We start from the raw sequence: 21818 nt of genomic DNA, 5'->3' as shown, positions 1-21818 counted from the left end.
AACCGGGCATGGGCGTGGCCAGTATCCGGCCTGTGAGCCGGGAGTTTGACAGCCCTGCTCTAAAGAATGAGGAAACATTCATAAGCTACCATTGTGATTATGTATCAATACTTGTTACATAATTCTACTGGATTGTGAGTGATAAGAGCATCTTTCAGAAAAAACACAAACTGAAATTTCCCACTTAGAATAAAGCATCTGTTCATTTCTTTCCCCTCCTCCATAATCATCCAGTATATTATGCAGACCTACAAACGTGGCATACATGCTTTGCATCCTCTAGTAGGGTTGCAAGAGGCTTGCTTCAGATCTTAATTGATTCATCCAGGCATGATTTAAGAGGAAAAAAAAAACCCTTTTAAATGATACCTCACGACAGCTTGGTAGAAAATGGTGCCATATAGTTTCTTATCTACTGCAAAACTATGTAGGCAGGAAGACCAGTATAGATACTTATGTCTTAAACAGAACATCTGTAACTTAATGGCTATATCAATAATTGCAAATCATATACCAGGAAGTCCTCTGCTAGGATAACCAATGTGGTGCCTCCAGTTGGGTTTGATTATACTCCATACTGCCTAAATAATGACCGTATCATGAGAATTCCAATTCCAGCTGCCCCAGTTTGAGCAAAGTAATGTCTACCTGATTTAACGACTCTTAAATTTCCCTCCATATTAAAGTGGGAACCGAAAGGCTGAGCAAAGTCTGCAACTCACTTCAAGAGAAGTATCCACTGGCTTCACCCACTAGTCAACTGCATTTTTATCACAATGAGTTGTATGAATACGGCTGAAGTGGTTAGTTTATGGTACAAAGATGTTCTGAAAATTCAGAAAGACTTTTTGCTGTACGCTTGTATAGGTCAGTTTATGATCCATACCTTACAGATTTTGAAGTGTGCTTTCCCTTCAGCTTCACCCAAGCGACTTGGGAATTGTTCTAAATACATGAAAAGACAGTAGCCTAATGAGATTTGATAGCTGAAGTGAGCTATTTAAGGACCCTGGCTTGGGAAAAGTAAAACACACAACTAGCTAGCAGATGTCATGAGACACAAAAATTACATCTGGCGTATTACACATTCTACCAAGTACAAAGGCAATTGAAACTGCCTACATGCAGTTCCAGATGCAACTCCCCAAATATCCAGCCAGCCCCGCTGATTACTTAAGGCTGAAAAGACTTGAAGGAAACAGCCCAAGTAGTCAAAGTTCTATCAGAAGTGGAGTTAATGATTGTTATATCCTGCTAATAGCAAACAAGGACTATGCCTTTTCTTCTAGAGGCCCAAAAACCCCCCAGGAAGAAGCACCCCTTTCTTACTAAATGATCATAAAAGCTTAGATGGAAAGTCCTTTTTAAGCAAAATTATGTGTTTAATTATTGCTTCTTCTCATCATTTTCAAAACAGCATGATCAAAAGAATATGATCAGTATTGGAACACCTCATTTGTCTGTATTATATGCTACTTAGAACTGTGCAGAATTCCAGGTTTGGTCTATTCCAGTGGTTCTCAACCTTCCTAATGCTGCGACCCTTTAATACACTTCCTCATGTTGTGGTGACCCCCAACCGTAAAATTATTCCTAAGACCATTGAAAATATGTGTTTTCCGATGGTCTTAGGCGACCCCTGTGAAAGGGTCATTCGACCCCCAAAGGGGTCCCGACCCACAGGTTGAGAACCACTGGTCTATTCTCTTAAGTTTTGTACAAGAACCATCTGAATTCCACATGATTTGAATAGAGAGGATTGTTGTGAGTTAAAATATTTTGCATTCGCACATAATGCAAACCCAGATTGTCAGCTTATGATTTGTGATTATGCTTAACACATCCTATCCTATTATACTGTGCATATTAATCTAATCTAAAAGTAAACAAATTGAATTGCACTTTATTGCCATTCGTGAGCCAGGACAATGGTTTTGAAGTTTCCTAATTTGGTCTTGGAAAGAGACAAAAGTTCTTTTTCTTGTTAAATATACTCAAAAGTGGGGGCAGCTCCACACTTTTGAAGTGGAATGTATAGTCTGCGGTATCTTATTAAAGTTACCAAATATAAACAATCTCCAGATGCTAACAAAGGGATTAAAATAAACGTAGTTCCATTTGATGCCATTTTGTGTGTGGGGGGGTTGCATATCATCATAATCTCCTTTACCAGCACTTGGGAGTTAGCCTTCTCTTTTGCTCAAAAGCATTCATAAAAGAATCCTCTTAAGATTTGTAAATGATTGGCCTCCATCATTGATTCAAAAGTTTAGCTAAATCTTCTCCAAATTGGCTTGCTCCATTCTACTCATCCAAGTTGCTTTATTTGCTGCCTCCATCTGAACACCAAGAGCCCAAAACCTCTTCAGAAGAGGGGTGCAGTCCAAGAGTAAGCAAGATAAATACCCATCCAAACTCCCCCCCCATTTCAATCTCAGCTCTGCTATGAACATATGGGGGTGGGGGTGGGCTGAAGCATTCTGCTCTACAAAATCTTAGCCCACTATGTGCAATATAGGCAGGAGTAGTATTCACTTACCTTCGCTACCAGTTCACAAATGTGAGCGCATGCGCAGAGCGTCAAAAATGGGACGCGATGACATCCGGGCGGGTGGGCGGAGCCTCTTGCAGCCACTGCTACCTGTTCTCCTGAGCCGGATATAACCGGCTGAATACCACCACTGAATATAGGGGTAAATGATACTGGCCTAAGTAATGGGGTTCCTACACAAAGTAGTCCTAATACTGTTTCTGAAGCCCTTAGAGCAGTGCCATTATGCAAATAATAATACATTGAAAGCCTGCCAATAATAATCCAGCCATCTCCTGCAATTCAGGAAATTCCCAGCTAACTGGAGCATTTGGAAACTGTCGTTGTCTCGACATATCTGGACCATACCTTGTGGGAGAAAACTGAATTAGAACAACAATGATTTCATTTGGTTCTGATCTCAATTTTTGTCCTCTCAAACAGCAACTATGTATTCTAAACTAACAATTTACTAGGGAGGTTTATTTTTTTTTTTAAATTATAGTTTTCTTTCTTTGTGATTCCTTCCTTTCCAAAGCAAAACAATATGGATTCCAATGGGGAATACTTAACATTAAACTGGAATGTTAGGCTGATTTCAGTCCATTTCCACTCTTGGCTGTTACCCAGCTGCAGGTCAGGAGTTCTGCTGAGTTTGATGTAAGCTAGAGGCTACTGTATCTTCCACAGGAACTTGCAGCCAGTTTGCTAGATTGAGGCAAGCAGAACAATAAGCACACAGGTGTCTGTTGGAAGGAAAGAGAGCAGTTCCAGAGGAAAGGGAAACCAACACCGATGGTCTAGGATCCAGCCTCTTGTTCTTGACCCACAGCTTCCAGGAGCAGCCCCATCGGTGTGCGCTTGAGTCCAATGTTCTCGATTTTGTTCTCGATTTTGTTTTTAAGGCTCCGCAGACGCAGGGAGGCATGGATGAGGCTCACTGCAAGGGAACAGGGGTGCTCATTGGTAACACAGGAATAAGCAGAACCAACCTCCTCCCACTTCGCACCAGAACCTCACGCTCCCTACTCCCCTGGGGGCAACAGAGCTATCCTCTCGAATGGAAAGTCAGTCTGCATGACTGGAGAAGATGCCAGATTGGGAATCCCTGGCCCTTCGCATCAGTTTCAGTTTTATAAAAGGGAGCTAGGGAGGAAGAGAAGCCAACCAGAGCCTGCAAACCCAAACAAGCCTGCATGCCAAGCTGTCAGCTTTCAGCTCCCTGTTTATGAAACAAAACAAAACAAAACAAAACAAAACAAAACAAAACAAAACAAAACAAAACAAAACAAAACAAAACCCTTCTCTTTGTTTTCCTGCTCAGAGCATGGCATATAATAAGGGGGATTAAAAGCAGTGACACCTGAAGTGCCACAGTTTCTTCACTCCAGTAGATCATGCAAGCCTCAACAAAAATCTCTTCCCCATCTTCTCTCTACACGAAGCCGGGTGCAGCACATGGGTTGCAGCATAAGATGGGAAAACCAGAGCTGCTCCTGGCTGCAGGAGTGTTTGGCAGCAGCTGCTTCTGTGTTTTCATATTGATCCTTACCGCAGGAAAAGAGAAACCTGTTCTCTCCTGCTAAATGAAATCCAATTCTCTTTCTTTTGCAGGTCTCAACAAAATCCACCCTTGAAAAATTCTGTCCGCGCCACAGTCTGAGAATAAAACCTGCGTTCGGCACAGATTGGGAAGAGACACAACAGACGCAAGGAACAGCAGGCATACTGGCTGCACCGATGGTGCACAGCCTTCCCACATACAGTAGACCCCCCCAGCTGGGAACTCACACATTATGGGCAGAGCGATGAAAATCAAGAAGGTAGCAGAGCCTTCGAAAAGGGACACCAGGAAATACGCAGCGCCAAGGACGGCAAAGAAACACGTGCCGGGATAATTCCGCCGGAAGCGTCGCACGGGGGGCTTGTTCTCGGCTGTCCAGACAAAACCTCCAAACAGCAGACATATGAGTAGGCAGCTTAGCAGAATCAGCATGGGTTGGAAGTACCTGCAGAATGAGACCCCCCCCCAAAGTCAGCCTTCACTTCAGCCCATATGGGAGTACCATATGCAATCCTGATGTGCGTTCAATCCAGTGGGTGGCCCACTCACTCTGAGGCCCTTCTATAGTTGCTGAGGGTTTGAGGTCTCCTAAACGCCTGGAGTGAGGGGAGACGGGTGAGGAACATGGTTAGGGCCTGGATATCTCTGAGCTGAGGATCCCTCTAGTGCAGGGGTGCCAATCTGGATTACATTGAGGGCCGCATCAGGGTTGTGTTTGATCTCGGAAGGCCAGAGGTGGGCGTAGTTGGGGTAGGGTGGCCATGATGGGTGTGACATGGGACTCGTGGGGGGGGCACCTGTGGTGGCCAAGTGCTAAGGCAGGACTTCCCTCACACTCTCTCTCACTCTCATTATACTCTCCTTCCTTTTTTCCTTCCTTCCTTCCTTCCTTCCTTCCTTCCTTCCTTCCTTCCTTCCTTCCTTTCCTTTTTCCTTCCCTCTTCATTCTAATTTCTTCTTCCTTCCCCTCTTTCCTTATCTGAAAAAATGACTTATGACCGTTTTTCATACTAACGATTGTTCCAGCATCCCTGTGGTCACATGATCAAAATTTGGATGCTTGGCAACTAGCGTGTATTTATGACGGTTGCAGTGTCCCGGGGTCACGTGATCCCCTTTTGCAACCTTCTGACAAGGGAAGTCAATGGGGAAGTCAGATTCACTTAACAACCATATTATTAACTTAATGACTGAACTGATTCACTTAACAACTGTGGCAAGAAAGGTTGTAAAATGGAGCAAAACTCACTTAACGCCTTTCTTAGCAACGGAAAATTTGGGCTCAATGGTGACCGTAAGTCGAGGACTATCTGTAGTCCTCGCCTTATGACTATTCACTCAGTGACCATTTGAAGTTACAATTGCTCTGAACAAAGGGACCTACGAAGGGTGGTTTAAGTTACAGTTGTTGCTGAGCCCCTGTAGTCACATGAACAAAATTTGGGCGCGGGGCAGCCTGTCCATACTTATGATTGCAGGGCAGGGGTGAAATGATCCCGGTTTAGACAGGTTCGCCCGAACCGGACGGTGGGTGGTTCAGAGAACCAGTAGCGATGGCGGCACGAGGCTCCGCCCACCTGCCATTACTTCTTGGTTTTAACCAGGAAGTAACCTGTTTTTTACCCTCTGCGCATGTGCAGAAGGGTTTGCGCATGTACAGAAGGTCCGCGCGCGCACGTGATACGCACTTCCAAACTGGTTGGGAAGGTAAGTAGATTTCACCCCTGTTGCAGGACCATTTCAACTTATCCCCACCTGCTTCTCTCCCCCTCATCCGTGCCCTTTTGTCACCCGGCTGCCCTGTGCTTTGCTTCTCCAGCTGGCCTTCATTGTCTTCTTGCTGCTGCTACTGCTGACAAGGTGCCCCAGCCTGTCCCTTTGCAAGGCAACTGCTGGTCATGTGAGGTTTTCTTCCCCGGGTCATAGACAACAGTTTCCTGGAGAAGATGGCCTTGGGCAGCCGACAGCTGCTTCACAAAGAGCCAGGCTGGGCATGCCTCAGCAGCAGGAGCAAGAAGACAACGAAGATCAGCTGAGATGGTTGAGCACAAGGTGGCAGGGGCCTTGGAGGGCAGAGTGGTGAAGATGGGTCACCTGTAGCTTTGCGCTGTGCTTTTTGGGTCAAGGCGGGAGTGGGCTTCATGCTGCAGTGCAGTTCAAGAACTACAATACACCCGGAATTCCCCTAGCACCACACGGTGGGTTGGGGTTGGGCTTCACACTGCTTTTGGCAATCCCCAAACCACAGCACAGCACGAAAGCTCAGCTGCAGCCCAGACCAAGAGCAACACATAAAGAGGTTCCTTGGTGCATCCTGACTCTAGGGCCACAAAAAGCAATGCAAAGCCTAGCCCCAGGCCAGCCCAGGAATGGAGCACAAAGGAGTACACCACACACTGCAGCTCTGGGGCTGCAAAAAGCTCAGGTTGGCCCTACAGCCAGGCTAGGCACACCTCGCCAGCAGCAAGAAGGTGATGGTGAAGGTAACTTGGGACAGCAGAGCGCGAGGTGGGGACGGCAACTGCAGCTGGGACTGGAGCACTTGGGGCTTCTTGGGGTGTGGCAAGAAACCCCACAGCCCCACAGTTCAGGGGCTGTTTGCCACCCTGTAAGGCAGGATGCAAGGGGGACAAAAGAGATGGGGAGATAGGAAGATGGGGGGAGGATTTAGAAGCAGTCCTTTGTCAAAGACTTGGAGGGACGAAGGCCAGAATGGCTCGGCTTGGCTTGGCCCCATTTGATTGGTGGACTTCACTTAATAACAGCAATGGGAGGTGCTGGGACTGGCATCACTAAGCACACAATCCCATGACGTTGTGCTTTACGTCCACCTCGCTTAGCGACAGAAACTATGGCCCTACATTGAGACCTACTTACACCTCAATCACTCCCACGCAAGCTCTTCATCCCCACCACTACTTGAAGTAGACCCTTGTTATTTCAAGCGGCTTAGGGACATATTTTGATTTCTTCCTCACGTTAAGAAAAGTCTAGAAGGTTAGAGCTCGTTCCCTGCTTGTTTTTTTTTTCTTTTTTAACTGAATAAAGGAGGGGGAGAAATCTCCATGTAGCTTCAAAGCTGTTCTCGCTGTGAAAGTCTCAGACTTTTGATTCCCATCCCAGAGTCATGTGTCACCCAGTCCAAGGCAGGCCTTGCAGTCTTCTGACCGTAACAGGGCCTTGAAGTCATGGTGACAGTTTTGATAAAAACTTCAGGGTTGCTGTTGTTTGCCTGGAGCTTCTGCATGGAATCCAGCACTGGCCACTCTTGGCACACCTCTGCTATTAAGGAGCTCCTAGGAGCTTATAAGAGATTTTAATATTATCCTGCTTGGTATGTTATGTTTTTTTAATCTGTTTGCTTTAGCTAATAATAAAGTTTAAAATCCCTTTATTTACTGGGGTCCATTGTCTCTGGTTCCAAAAGAACCAATTGCCTGGGCACCTGATCACTTGGCAAAACAATCGTCCACTAGAGAGCAAAAAAACCATAAAATGGCTCCAATCCACCGATGATGATCCAGAAGATCTCAAAGTCCACTGAGAAAAGGGCCATGACAGATACACCAGCCCCTCTATAAGGGACAGTGACTAAAGCTGTTTCAGTCACATGCACTCATTCAACAAGCAGGGCTAGCATAAACATCTAAATTCTATGCCAAGGTCTTAGCAGATACACTAAGTTGACTCAATTTATTATTTACTGTTTATAAAAAAAAAAATATTATATGTATATGAAATCTTATTCTGTTCACCACCCTGAATCCTTCGGGAGAAGGGCGGTATAGAAATTCAATAAATAATAATAATAATAATAATAATAATAATAATAATAATAATAATAATAATAATAATAATGCCAGAGCCTAAACTTTGACTTATAAGAATCCACACAATTCCATTTTTGAAGAGCTATGAAAACACAGTTTTTCAGAACGGAATTTGTAGAGGCTTGAAGATTCTGCTGCCTGGGGACACGTGAGGGTTATCTTGCTGTTACAGTTACACTATAGACTTTCTCGCATTGTAGTTTTAAATTTGAGTACCAAAACCTAGGACAAAGCTTCAATTTGCCGTTTTGCAGATGTGTTATGATTACAACTTCGGTTTTCCATTTGTTGGCCATGCCGGTTCTATCACCGGCAGTTGCCCCATCCCAGGATCACTAAAGACACAGAAACCTCTTTTGCATTGGCCCATCAAATTGCTCTTCAAAATTACAGGAGCAATTTTTTTTTTAAAGCGGCAATTTTTCCACTTACATCACTTTTTCCCTTCCCAGGATTGAAACGGAGATTGTTCTTAACATGAAATGTCTTCTCCTGAGGAGCTCAGATTTCAATACAGGTAGTCCTCGGCTTACGACCACAATTGACCCTCAAATTTCAGTTGCTAAGCGAAACAGTTGTTAAGTGAATCCCTGCAGTTGTTAAATTATTTTTTTTTTAATTTGATTTAATTTGATTTATATGCCGCCCTTCTCCAGAGACTCAGGGCGGCTTACAGTGCGTTAAGCAATAGCCTTCACACTTTTGTATATTTTATACAAAGTCAGCTTATTGCCCCCACAAACTGGGTCCTCAATTTACCTACCTTAGAAAGGATGGATGGTTGAGTCAACCTTGAGCCTGGCAAGATTCGAACTTACTTTAATTGCAGACAGCTGGTGTTAAGTTACAGTGCCTTGTCTGCAGAGCTATCCAGGCTCTCTCTGTCTATCTATCTGTCTGTCTGTCTGTCTGTCTGTCTATCATCTATCTATCTATCTATCTATCTATCTCTCTATCTATCTATCTATCTATAATAACACTGTTGTTAAGTGAATCTAGCTTCCCCATTGACTTTGCTGATAAGGTGGTCATAAATGTTGATCACATGATCCCAGGATACTGCAACGGTCATAAATATGAGTCAGGTGCCAAGCATCCAAATTTTAACTATGGGACCATGGCGATGTTGAAATTGTCGTAAGTCTGAAAAATGGTCCTAAGTCACTTTCTTCAGTGCCACTGTAACTATGAACGGTCACTAAATGAAGCGTTGTAAGTCGAGGACTACTTGTAATAGTAACGGGGGGGGGGCGGGAAAACACCCTTCCCCATCTTGGTTCTGCCTTCCGCCTCCACTAACCAAGCCTGCCTATTGTTCGTTATCCGAGTCTCTCCTGCACGACCCTCGCCCCTCGTCGGACTTCGCACGACGGGACTCTCCTCCCGGCCCTGCTCCGCCCGCCGCCGTGGCACTCACCCGCCCAGCAGCAGCCCCGCGCCCAGCAGCAGCAGATAATTGCTCTGGTAGTACAGGAGGTTGTTAATCACGCGATTGTGCCAGCGCTGCAGGTCCCGCAAATCGGGGGCAGCCAAGCGAGCGGAGCCCAGAAGGAAATCATCCAGCACCCGAATTGGGGGCAACCGCACCTCGGACATCTTCGCTCGCTTGGGGCGGGAGGAACTACCATCCCCACAATGCAATGCATTGCACAATGCCTTGCCAGCAGGAAGACATGGAAAATAGGAATGCCGCGGAGGAGGCGGAGCAGGGCGTCGCCTTTAGCGGCCGCTGGAGTTGCTTTCTTTTCCTTGGCTTCCGTAACCCCGGGATTTTAATTACCTCATATAGCAATAAGATAGATACGGCTCCTCCAAGGAAACATTGGGGACTTTTACAAAGACCTGCAGGCAACTACAGAAACTGCTTTATTGATACAATAAGCTACCTGAAAACTCCGGCGTGGTTTTTGAAAAGAATTGGGATGGGCCAAATAAATGAAAGAAAATGAGATCCTTTTTGTTGCTTCTTCTGTTATATTATCTTAAAGATTAAATGGATCGATGGATCGATGACTCCCAATACCTTGCCAGATGCAAAATACTTTATTACAGCATCTCCCAGAGATGGCCATCTGGCTTCTATTTCAATGCCTTCAGTAAAACAAAGTCCACCACAATTCCACTATTGGGTACCACTAAGATTTTTCTAATTTTAAACCAAAGCCCAGGGGTGAAATCCAGCAGGTTCTGACAGGTTCTGGAGAACCGGTAGTGAAAATTTTGAATAGTTCAGAGAACCGGTAACGGAAATTTTGAGTAGTTTAGAGAACCGGCAAATACCTCTGGCTGGCCCTAGAGTGAGGTGGAATGGAAATTTTGCAATATCCTTCCCCTGGAGTGGGGAGGGAATGGAGATTTTGCACTTTCCTTCCCCTGGAGTGGGGTGGGAATGGAGATTTTGCACTATCCTTCCTGCCACGCCCACCAAACCACATCTACCAAGCCACACCCACAGAACCGGTAGTAAAAAAAAATTGGATTTCACCACTGCCAAAGCCTACTTCTTTGATATGTGAACATGTTGTTCTTTTGTCCTGTTTTTGGAATAAGTCTAAAAATCTTGCCTTTTCTATATGGCAGCTCTTCAGAAAAATGGAGACAAGCATTGCATCTCTCCATTGCTTTCTCTTCTCCAGCTAAGTGCCTCCAATGTGTTTTTCCTCACAGGCCCTTTATCATCTCGATTGCTCTCCTCTGAAAATGCTTCAGTTTGTCAACCTTCTTTCTAAAATGCAATGTCTGGAACTAGACATAACATTCTAATGTGTGCTAAGTAATGCACAATAGAAAGGAGGATAGCTTGTTTTTCTTGAACCTGGTAAGTGTTCTTTGGTTGATGAAGCTTAGGGCTGGCTTTGCTTTTTTATTTTCAGCTGCACCACATCTATCTCTGGCTCAACTCATGATCCACAAAGATTCCCCAAATCCTTTTTTTTTGCCTGTGCTGCTACCCAGCATGGTTCTCCATCTTCTACCTCTGATTTTTGAAATTCACTTTACTGATTCCCACCCAATGTTTTAGCTTTTGGAGATTCTCCTGAATCTTGATACCGTCCGGTAAAGTGTTAGTTCTTGTGTGAACCTCAAACCTTGGAGAAGGGGACAGTCATGGGAAAGACACAACAAATAAATGGCAATGCTGGGATTGGAAGGTTGTGTTTTTGCCTTTCATCATTGTAGCCCCATCCATATCTGATCTTTCTCTTTCCAGAAGCAACATTCAATTTGTAAGATGCTCACATTTTGCTTGCTGTACGTTGGAGTCTGATCATGTCAGCAATCACTCTCAGCTCCCATTTTTGCTCATAGAAGTTCTGGGGGGGGGTGTCTTAACGATTCTCCTACATGTATGACATCAAACCATAGGGCAGTTTTAATGTAGTATGATGTGCAAATGCATCCATAGTTGAATATCCCTCAAGTGCTACCGTAAGAAAATAGTCAGAATATTTTTCAGACAGCAAACAATGCTGTAAAATTTTTAGCGATATGACAGAATTGAATTTAATAAATATACAAATAAAATGCTAGAAGCTTTTTTGAAAAAAAATTAAAAGTCCAAAATCTCAACAAATCTTATTGCTTCTTAATCTTATAAAAATTTTTGTAAGACAACAGAGAGCTAGGGAGATTTTGTGACTTCAAAAAATTCTGGCCAGTGCTTATTAGTTAGAATGGCAGGGGGAGGCATTCACAATGGTAGTTATGAGTACTGTACTGTATTTATATAACTAAATACAATACTATTGTTATAGAGAGCGAGCAGAAAGAAGGCAGCACTGAAAATAATTAGTAGAAAAGGGAAATAATTTAAAGCCACACAATTCATATGATATATGGATGTTATCAGTTTAAATTAGACAAAGAGGAAGAACAAAAGTATCTGTGATTGATTTTCTGCTCTTATAGACATAATAAGAAGGCATCTAGTCCACTCTAGCCTTTTTCCTCTGAGGATGGGTTGCTATCTGGCCTTCTCCAATGAAGGATTACATAAAGAACGATACTATTTTCCACATACATACAGACAATGAGTAAGATTTCACATCAGAATTTCAGTTCTTCAAAATGTCCTTCATCCTTTATTGATCACAGAATGTCAATTAAATATCATACACATCTGTTCTTGATTCTTAATGTTAACTATGCTTTTTTTCCCCTCCCCAAATGCCCATCATTGTTGGGCACATCCAGATACGTACCTCCTAAGGTTCCAGGGATAGGAAGTACAGTGATCTGACAGGTTCTTGCTCCCCAAATTCAGCTGTCTGTATTTCCCAGTTCCAAATGAATACAGCAGCTGAGCTAAAGCAGCAGTAAGAACAGACTTCTGGAAAGGTGGCATCAAGAAAGAAAATGCAGCTGTTCTCCAGAATTCACTCCATCGTATAGCAAGATGCTTTCAGCATTTCCCATCTCAGCACTCTGAAAACCTTTGCATTATATCTAATGATGGTCTTCTGCCAGCAGAATTCCCATTCCCTGCAGCTTCCCCCCACACTTCCAAATTTGTTATGGAATATTAAAGAACCTTCTGGAACATATGGGGGCCAAAGGTGGAGAGGAAAGGAAACTTCCATTGCTGCTTCTGTAACACTGGATTTCAATGCTTCAGCCTCACATGCTTTTGCCTGAACAACGGGAATAAAGCTACACTCAAAAGTCATCATCGTCGCATATATCCAAGTAGACATCAAAGGCCTCACGGTTGCAATTTCCATCAGGAGTGAAGACATACTTATGGAAAGTACCATCCACACAGATAGCTGTAAGAGTAGGAAACAGAACTGAATGTGGGCGAGAGATTAAGAATGGGATTCAGGAGAACTTGATGCATGAAGAGATCACATGGCAGGGAATCTACAATGATGCCATTAATAAATGTAAGGAAACCAAAACAGGAGAGGGAGGGAGGGGGTCTTTTACCTAAATACTCAATGGCAGGATTGGCCTTGGGTCAAGGTTGTATGTGACATACTTCAAGAGGCCCATTACATCTACTGCCTCTCATCAATGCCACTCACCAATGACTGAATTGACGTTCTTGGAGGTGTTCCTTCCAAAAGCGCAGATGCAGGCAGACTCCGCTGGCACAGTGAAGCTGGCCAAGCTCCACTGAGAATCCACATATTGACCTATCATGGGCCCAACCTTTCCCACACGGGCCAATCTGCAAGAGAGCAGGAGAAAGAATGGGATTAAGGTACTACTTATGATCATCATTCATACCCATTTATAGCACCATCCTCCCTGCCCCCCCCGCCGGCTACCTACGCTGAGCGGCGGTTTAATCGGGTGTCTTTCAAGGCAAAGATATGGACAGTCCCTTTGTCACTGGACGCGCAGAGAAATGAAGAGTCGTGGCTGAAGTTAATGCTGTGGGGAAGAAAAAAAAGAAGAGTCTCATCTCACAATTCAAGGTTTTTTCCTATGATAGTGTGTCTATAATAGCAAATGCCTTGGTTTTGGTAATCTGTATATTACTCCTGAAGAGGAGCCTGGTAAAATAGCCCTTGACTGAGCCACCTCCTTTCCAGAAATATTGGGAATGCAATTCCCATCATGCCTAGCCTTCCTGGCTAGGGAGTAGGAGCTATGGACATCATTATGGAGATGCCCCATCACAATTGATTAAAACCTTGGTGATTTAAATAGTAGGAAAAAAAAACATTCACAAAGCAACTATGTAACACTGCAATAAGAACAAAATAACAAAACAAAATATGGTCCCAAACAGGTCAAAATGGTCTTGTCAAGAACTCTGTCTTCAACATCTTCCAGAATGTCCTCAACCCGATTCTGGTTGAGCAAGGTTGATCTGTATTAGGAGTTTAGCAGTTCCTAAAACTGTTAGATTTTTACACATCCACACCATGGGGGCCTCTGAAAGCACAACCAAACCTTGGATATGATCATCTCACTTAAACCCAGAACCCCTAAGGAAGGATCTATTGGAATGGGCCAAGAGGTTGCCAATTTTACTAGTATTTGAGATTAAACCTCTGAGAAACAATTAACAAGGAATAGGAGTGGCACCTGTTCATAGGGTTCTTAAACTTGGACCAAGCAGCTTGGATATTGCCATGCTTAGACAATGTTTCACTTACTTAGCTTGCTTCACTTGTTACATAATAGCAGGGTAGGTTCCCTTACTTGCGTGCAAACTACTGGAGATGTACTGCAGGTTCCCTTACTTGCGTGCAAACTACTGGAGATGTACTGCAGAGCAAACCAGTCTCTCTAACAAAGGCCTTGTGACCTGCAGTATTTGCACTTCCAGTAATAGTGCATTGATTGATGGATCGATTGATTTGATCTGCATGGGCCTTCCGCTTGACAAATCACTCTCTGTCGTAAACAACAAGCTTACAACAATGATAAAAACAGTGCACTTCCTTGGTGCAGCACAAATATCTGCAACAATTACCCTCTAAAAATAGGCTCACCTATCTTCCTGGCCAGTACTCGGGCAAAGGACAATTTTTGAAACTTAAGAAGCAGGAAAGTTTGTAACTTGAGCTGGAAGCCTTTTGTTTTATTTTTCCACGCACAGAATAAAACCATCCAGAATAGCGATCTCTATAATAATGTGGCTTGATCTGATCTTACCTTCTCAATTCAAAACTACCCTCAACAGATTAACAGATTAACAGATTATTTATTTCTCCACAGCAGGGCCTGCACTAATTTCTGCCAGTGTTGTTATTTTTTAAGTAGTAAATTTACAGCCTCTGCCACTGCCCCCCCCCAAAAAAAAAACATGCCGCTGAACGCTTCCAAGCCTCACCACTGTCAGCTCCAGCACTTCCACTAGCAGCAGTACTCCAGGTATTTTTTTTGCAACCCACAAGGATTTTTAATTTATCCATGTGGCCCTTTTGATAAAGTTTTGCAGACCTGCTCTCTGGGGTGGATTAACTTATCCATGTGACCCTCTTGTTTTGCAGGCCTGCCCTCTGGGCTGGATGGGTGGAGATTGAAGCAAGAGCTCAATGGAGGAATGGAATCTGAGACGCAATGCAGCCTTCCTAAGTAGCCTAGCCCGGGAAAAGGCAGAACTCGGCAGAGTTTGCGAGGGAGAATCTGTGTGACGGGAGGACAGAGGGAATTCTCACCAGTACAAAGTTGCTGGATCAGTCCCTCTCCTGAGCTCTACTAGCTTCTCCTTGGTCTGTGTGTCAAAGAGGCGGATGAGGGTCCCTTTCTTTGAGGCAGAGGCCACAACAGTGCCCTGCTGGTTGAGGGAGATACAGGCAATCTCGCTCTGATGAGCATTGATGGTGAATGGGGCGGACGAAGTGCCAGGCTTGGTGCTTGAAAGATCCTAAGGTGAGGACAAATCATCATTAAGAACAAATAAACCAGAGTTGATTTTGATCTCAACGGAATGGTTTGCAAAAACATACCACATATTCCCTTCAGTCCAATGCAGCCGATTACCACCCCTCACTAGCCATAGCTCATGTGCAAACCAAAAATAGAAAAGCAAATTCTGAAGGTGAGTCGGATTCTGGTTTGCACAAAACACATCTTATCAATTTGGGAAAATAAAGTCAAACTACATGAAGAGATGAAGAGGACCATGCAAATCAGAGACTGCTTAAAACACCTGAATCAGACTTTGCTCATTATTTGCAACTGTATGTTTGTTTCACGCTCTACAATGAAATAAATTATATATTTAGAAAAATAATAGCATATCAGAATCTAAGAGCACAACAGTAAAAACAATATCAAAAATTAGAAATGATCTATGACCGGATCGAGACTTTGTTCTTAAAAGTTATATTTTATGTTTATGTTTGGGGAAAAAAAAATATTTATAAAAAAAAAAAATTAGAAATGATGGTACAAAGCTGGTAAAATACAAGCAAATATGGAAGGAAGTCAAGGGTAAAGAATCTTTAAACTTTGGTTCATAAGCATGTCTGTGTTTCTTTCTTGCTAGTATGGGAATTCAATCTATACCCAAAGCCCCCTTCCCCAAATAAAATCAGAACTAATATCACCAACATACAAAAAAAAAAAAAAACAACCACCAACCCTCTGGTAACAAACATTTCAAAAGCCTGGAAGAACAATCAAGTCTTACACCTGGCAATGAGAAGAAAACAAAGTATGATCCAAATCTTTGGCAACTTCTAATCTTTCTCATGCCGAATGAAAGCAAAAGAGCCCATCTGACAAACAAGTTGAAACTGGCTATGAAATGTCTGGGAAGGCAACCTAAGGCAGGGGTCTCCAACCTTGGCAACTTTAAGACTTGTGGACTTCAACTCCCAGAATTCCTCAGCCAGCGTTGCTTTGCTGGCTGAGGAGCTTTGCTGGCTGAGGAGCTCTGGGAATTGAAGTCCACAAGTCTTAAAGTTGCCAAGGTTGGAGATCCCTGTCCTAGGAGATTCTAGCCTCTTTTTGTTTTTAGTGAAAGCCTCAACAGAAGAACAGGCCTAATAATGAAGGAGGTGCTTAGAGAGGCTGCACTGTCTGAGTGTGTGTACTGCAATCCTGGGTCTGGAGTAAACATGACAAAACCATTCTAAGCTAAGCTAACATGACTAAGTTTAAAAAAATCAATCCTCGGCATTGCTCTTTGCCCCATTTTACACAATCAACTAACACAGGTGACTCATTTGATTTCTATATAAGATACTCATCTTGTGGCTGTCCATTTAACAATAGTTCAAAGTTACAACGGCTTCAGAAAAACCGACTTATAAACTATCCTTGAAATTATGACCACTCCACCACCTGAGCAGTCACATGATCACATGATCACAATTTGGATGCTTGACAACCAGTTTGCATTTACAACAGTTGCAATGCCTTTTGGTCATGTGATCATGATTTGTTACCTTCCCATTTCCAACAAAGTCAATCGGGGGAGGCCAGGGGTGAAATGTAAAATGTGTTACTACCAGTTCTGTGGGCGTGGCTTGGTGGGTGGGTGGGGGGTAATGTGACTGGGTGGGCGTGGCCAACTTTTTTAAAAAAACTTTTCAAAGCACTTTTTCTAATGCTTTGAAAAGCCTCTGGCGATCAGGCAACTCAGCTGGGATTGTCAGAGACTTTTCAAAGCATTTTTTTTACCCTCTCTTCGGCCAAGAGGTTGTAGAAAAAAATGCTTTGAAAAGCCTCTGAGGATCCCAGCTGAACCGCGCGATCATCAGAGGCTTTTTTTTTTTTTACTTTTAAAAGCATTTTTTCGTCGGAAGAGGTTGTAGAAAAAATGCTTTTAAAAGTAAAAAAAAAAAAGCCTCTGATGATCGTGCGACTCAGCTGAGCATGGGTGGGTGGGGCAGGGATTTTTGCTACCAGTTCTCCGAACCACCTGCCGCCATCGCTACCGGATTGGGCGATCCGGTCTGAACTGGGAGCATTTCACCCCTGGGGGAGGCCGGATTTGCTTAACGACTATGGGATTCATTGAATAGCACATGAGTCACTTGACGACCATGTTAAAATGATTGTAAAATTTGATCTGGTCATGTGATAACTCACTTACCAACCACATCGCTTAGGGACCACAATTCCAGTCCCAATTGTGGTTTTAAATCGAGTGCTACCTGTACAGGTTACTTTGTATGAGAAATAGCACAAGATTCTGAAGTATTTTAGTATCAGATATGGTTATTATCTGCCTATGAAGAAATATTGTCATTTTCACTAGTTTACATGAGATTAAATTGTCTCCCTTTGGTATTGGCCATGGTAAAATTTATTGATTTTTTCTCATGTCTATCCTGTTGTCTCCCTCACCCTACCACAAAACACTCACCACAAGCTGTAAACTGCCACATTTATGCCCAGGGAAAACCAGGAGCTGCTTTTCCAAACTGGGGCAGAGATCACAAAGCCCTGAGGTGAGAGATAGACAAAAAACGGAGAAGCATCTGTCAGAGTTGGACATTGATGCAATATGAAGGAGCAGCAGGTCCTTCAGTTTTTCAAGTAAAGGAAAACAGGAGTGAAATGAGGGAATCACTGAGTGAGTGAGGTTCATTTTACCTTTGGGGTTGTCCCTGGTGTCAAACTCAAAGAGCTTAGTGGGGTTGTCGGGGAAGGAATACACATAGATTCGATTCCGCAGCACAATTATTATTCTGCAAAGATAATACAGGGGTATGCAATTATAATACAGGAATACAAGTAGCTCTTGACCTACTACAATTGGGACTGGAATCTTGGTCATTGAGTGAACCAGTTGTTAAGCGAGATGTCACAAAACTGCAATCAAGGCACTTCCCTGTGGTTATTAATCTCATGGATCACTGAACAGATGAAGTCCCAGGTAAGAAGCACGGGGTACCTCAGAGTGGTGGGTGAGGCCATGGAATGCCCAACACAGGATATGTATGAGTCAGGGTGTATGGGGTAAATCTTTTCTTGGATTTATCCATGGTTGACCTACCGGGGGTTGAAAAGTTCATTCAATAAATTGTGTGCCAGCAGGTGTCACACATTGGCGGTTGTGATGCATATTTTGAGTGACAGAGAGAATGAAAGAGCCACATGCGGCTCCAGAGCCGCGGGTTGCTGACCCCTGTTCTAGGCCGATTCCTCTTTTGACTCTGTCCCAAGGTCTGCTACTACTTCTTCTACATCACCATTCTAGTATTATACAAATGTATTAGGGAATATTGCTGCAGAAGCATTTTTATTTATTTATTACATCTATATGCCACCCATCTTGCCTAGAGGCTTTAGGCAGCTTACAACAGAGTGAAAACAAGATAAAATATTAAATTAGAATTGTATATCTTTACAAATTTATATTTGTTTCCAACTAGTGGGTCAATATGACAATCTTTGATACAAGAATATAAATTGATACACATTCAAATGTTCTAATTACTTTTTTTCTGCTTCAATCAATGATGCCAGTACAGACTTTATTGTAAACAAATTGCATGGATATAACTGGACTTTAAATATAATATTGTAACAAGAGGTATGCACTGTGGCAATCAAATTCAGATAAGCAGAAGGATATATCATCCTACCCGTGTTCTGGACTCAGTAAAAAGTAAATGAACTCCAAACATACTTGTCATGTCTCATGCGAACAGCCAATGCTGGTTTGGTGAAGGTGAACTCCAAAACTAATTTGTCTTTGCCTTCCTTCCCTTCACGAGAATCATCCCAGATCAAGACTACAATGGAAGCACGAGGACACAGAAGACATAGATCAACAAGGACATAGAGAAACAGGAAGAAGATATGTCCCTGTTAGGGGATAATTAGAGATCGTATTTGCATTTCTGTGTGTCACTGTTATAGCTGAAATTTACAACTCATGATTCCTTTGCTTTGGTTTCACTTCTTCCCTTGAGAATACCTACCTGAGATCTCAGAGAATTTAGGGTTGCCACCTCCTCCTACAATAGCAAGAAGATTAGATCGGTGTAGCATTTCAACCAGCCCTACGCTGCCCACCTGTTCGTGATCTGGTGAAAACAAAACAAGAGGTACTATTGTAGGACTCTTTGCACAAGAGTAGAGATATCCCACAGTCTTACATTTTAGCCTTCTTTCCTCCTTACCAAGGTGGCCCTTCTCCATAAGAGGTTCCACATTATAGATCCGAACACCCGTCTCCATAGCACAGCAGAAACAGCCTATTATGAGAGAGCATAAATCAACTGTGTGGTATATTGGGAACATCATGATTCACTGGAGCCAAAATGAAGACTGTAATCTACTAGTGACATTAGACTATCAGGCCAAGAATCCCTGAAATAAAAAATATATTTCCTAGCAAAAAAAAGTATATTTCCATCAACATTGCAGGAACTGTTGCAGGTTGCAGGAACTGGGTATATCTAGTTTAACAAAAAGAAGGACTAAGGGAGACATGATAGCAGTGTTCCAATATCTCAGGGGCTGCCACAAAGAAGAGGGAGTCAAGCTATTCTCCAAAGAACCTGAGGGCAGAACAAGAAGCAATGGGTGGAAACTAATCAAGGAGAGAAACAACCTAGAACTAAGGAGAAATTTCCTGAAAGTTAGAACAATTACTCAGTGGAACAACTGAATGCTCCAACACTGGAAGTTTTTAAGATGTTGGATAACCATTTGACTGAAGTGGTGTAGGGTTTCCTGCCTAAGCAGGGGGTTGGACTAGAAGACCTCCAAGGTCCCTTCCAACTCTGTTATTCTATTCTATTCTAACATGGCTTTCTCAAATGCAGGGATTAGAGATCACCTTATGAGCTGAAAACGTCTCAAAACTCTTATTTTGAAGGGCCTATGACTCTCAAGTTACAACCCCCTAATAAAAGAGTGCCAGACCTCCTGGGGAACACATTCAGTAGAATTCAATAACTTACTCTGATCTTGATTGAAGCGCAGGCTATTGACCCCACGTTGCTGAGCCATAAGAGCTTGATGGGGCAGCCTCAGTTGAGGCCGGCACACGATATTCTTGCTTCTTTTCCGTTACACAATAAGATACCTGTCATCGTGCAGAAAGACAAAAATCAACACAGAAATATGATGCCGGCGGAAGGGCAAAGAGCCCCGATGACATTTTTCGGCAGGTCCTAAGAACGTAGGAGCTTCCCTACTTATGTTGTCATCTCAGCTGAAGAGACCACACCATAAGGCAGAGTTCTTCAAACTTAGCAGCTTTAAGACTTGTGGACTTCAACTCCCAGAATTCTCCAGCCAGCATAGCTGGCTGGAGAATTCTGGGAGTTGAAGTCCACAAGTCTTAAAGCTGCCAAGTTTGAAGACCTCTGCCATAAGGGCACCAGGTTGCCCAAAAGATACCTTTGCCACTCATATCTGTCTCCATTTAAGAATTCCCAGTCCCTTCAGTTACCAGCCCCTTTGCCATTCTTTCTTCTTGGGCTGACTCCAGGGTTTGTTGTCAGGATCTCTTTTACAGCCCCACCAGCAATGAAACGATTCTCTCTCCTAATAGGGACCCGATCTTATCAGATCCCCACAGTCACCACCTCCTCTCTCTTCCCATGCAAGGGTTCATAGTATCCAACACTCCTGCAAGGTCTTCTCGGACAACACTTCCCACTCCGGCAAGGTTACAGAGCTACCCCTCCCAAAATTGTTCAACTCGGTCTGTCCTAATAGGGGAGATACAGGAACCTGCCACTTCTGTTTCTTTCCTAAAAATCTGAAGAAGCCCGCCTGAAGTCCCCCCCCCCACATTTCCTCCCTCCGCTTCACCTGGAGGATCCCTTACCTTTCCCCACTTTTATTGACATCGACACCAGCTATCCGTGCGGTAAACAACAGCAGGCAGCCCAAAGCTTACTTCCGTTAGACCACAGAGACAAGGCACAGAGCGCTCACGTAAGTAAGGAAGTACTAAAGTCTCGGCGGCCATGTTGGAAACTGGCAGGGAGCCCCGAGCTGTGAACATACGGGTTTTTTTTCTCTTGTTACAGGGGAAGCGGCCGGATCTGTTTTCAAGGCGGCCATTTTTGAGACTGGCAAAGCGAGTCGTTCAGCTGTCCCGTTGCGGGAGCTTGGATAGCTCAGCAGACTAATGCATTGTAATTTAACTCCAGCTGTCTGCAATTAGTAAGTTCAAATCTTGCCAGGCTCAAGGTTGACTCAGCCTTCCATCCTTTCTAAGGTAGGTAAATTGAGGAGCCAGTTTGTGGGGGCAATAAGCTGACTTTATAAAAATATACAAAAGTATGAAGGCTATTGCTTAATGCATTGTAAGCCACCCTGAGTCTCCAGAGAAGGGCGGCATATAAATAAAATTAAAAAAAAAAAATTGGCCGGGACAAAAGAGAAAATGTGTTTATGAAGAGCTTAAATAATGTAGTTAAAACGCAGTTAACAGCGCTCATCCTCAGAAGCACAACATACAAAAGAAAGGTATAGATAGAGAGAAGAGAGAAGCACCTTTTGCTTCACAGAATAA

The 21818-nt window shown here is 43.4% G+C and overlaps 2 protein-coding genes across 2 annotated transcripts; both read right to left on the bottom strand.

Annotated features, from left to right (window-relative positions):
• Positions 1-3167: 3167 nt before the first annotated feature.
• On the bottom strand, positions 3168-9520 carry PRAF2 (PRA1 domain family member 2). The gene is made up of 3 exons (XM_070935124.1): positions 9342-9520; positions 4322-4539; positions 3168-3470 (listed from the first exon to the last, which is right to left on the bottom strand). The coding sequence occupies exons 1-3, from the start codon at positions 9518-9520 to the stop codon at positions 3331-3333; spliced, it is 537 nt and encodes a 178-aa protein (XP_070791225.1). The 3' UTR covers positions 3168-3330.
• A 2457-nt stretch (positions 9521-11977) lies between these two features.
• Positions 11978-21204, bottom strand: WDR45 (WD repeat domain 45). The gene is made up of 11 exons (XM_070935122.1): positions 21126-21204; positions 20251-20375; positions 19465-19539; positions 19264-19368; positions 18969-19074; positions 17930-18024; positions 17700-17779; positions 15040-15248; positions 13199-13300; positions 12949-13094; positions 11978-12690 (listed from the first exon to the last, which is right to left on the bottom strand). The coding sequence occupies exons 2-11, from the start codon at positions 20297-20299 to the stop codon at positions 12581-12583; spliced, it is 1077 nt and encodes a 358-aa protein (XP_070791223.1). The 5' UTR covers positions 20300-20375; positions 21126-21204; the 3' UTR covers positions 11978-12580.
• Between the last annotated feature and the right edge of the window lie 614 nt (positions 21205-21818).

The sequence above is a fragment of the Pituophis catenifer genome, unplaced genomic scaffold (assembly GCF_029215685.1).
Source record: "Pituophis catenifer annectens isolate HBS135680 unplaced genomic scaffold, rPitCat1.0.hap2 SCAF_2, whole genome shotgun sequence".
Lineage (NCBI taxonomy): Eukaryota > Metazoa > Chordata > Lepidosauria > Squamata > Colubridae > Pituophis > Pituophis catenifer.
This window is presented reverse-complemented; position numbering and strand designations above follow the sequence as displayed.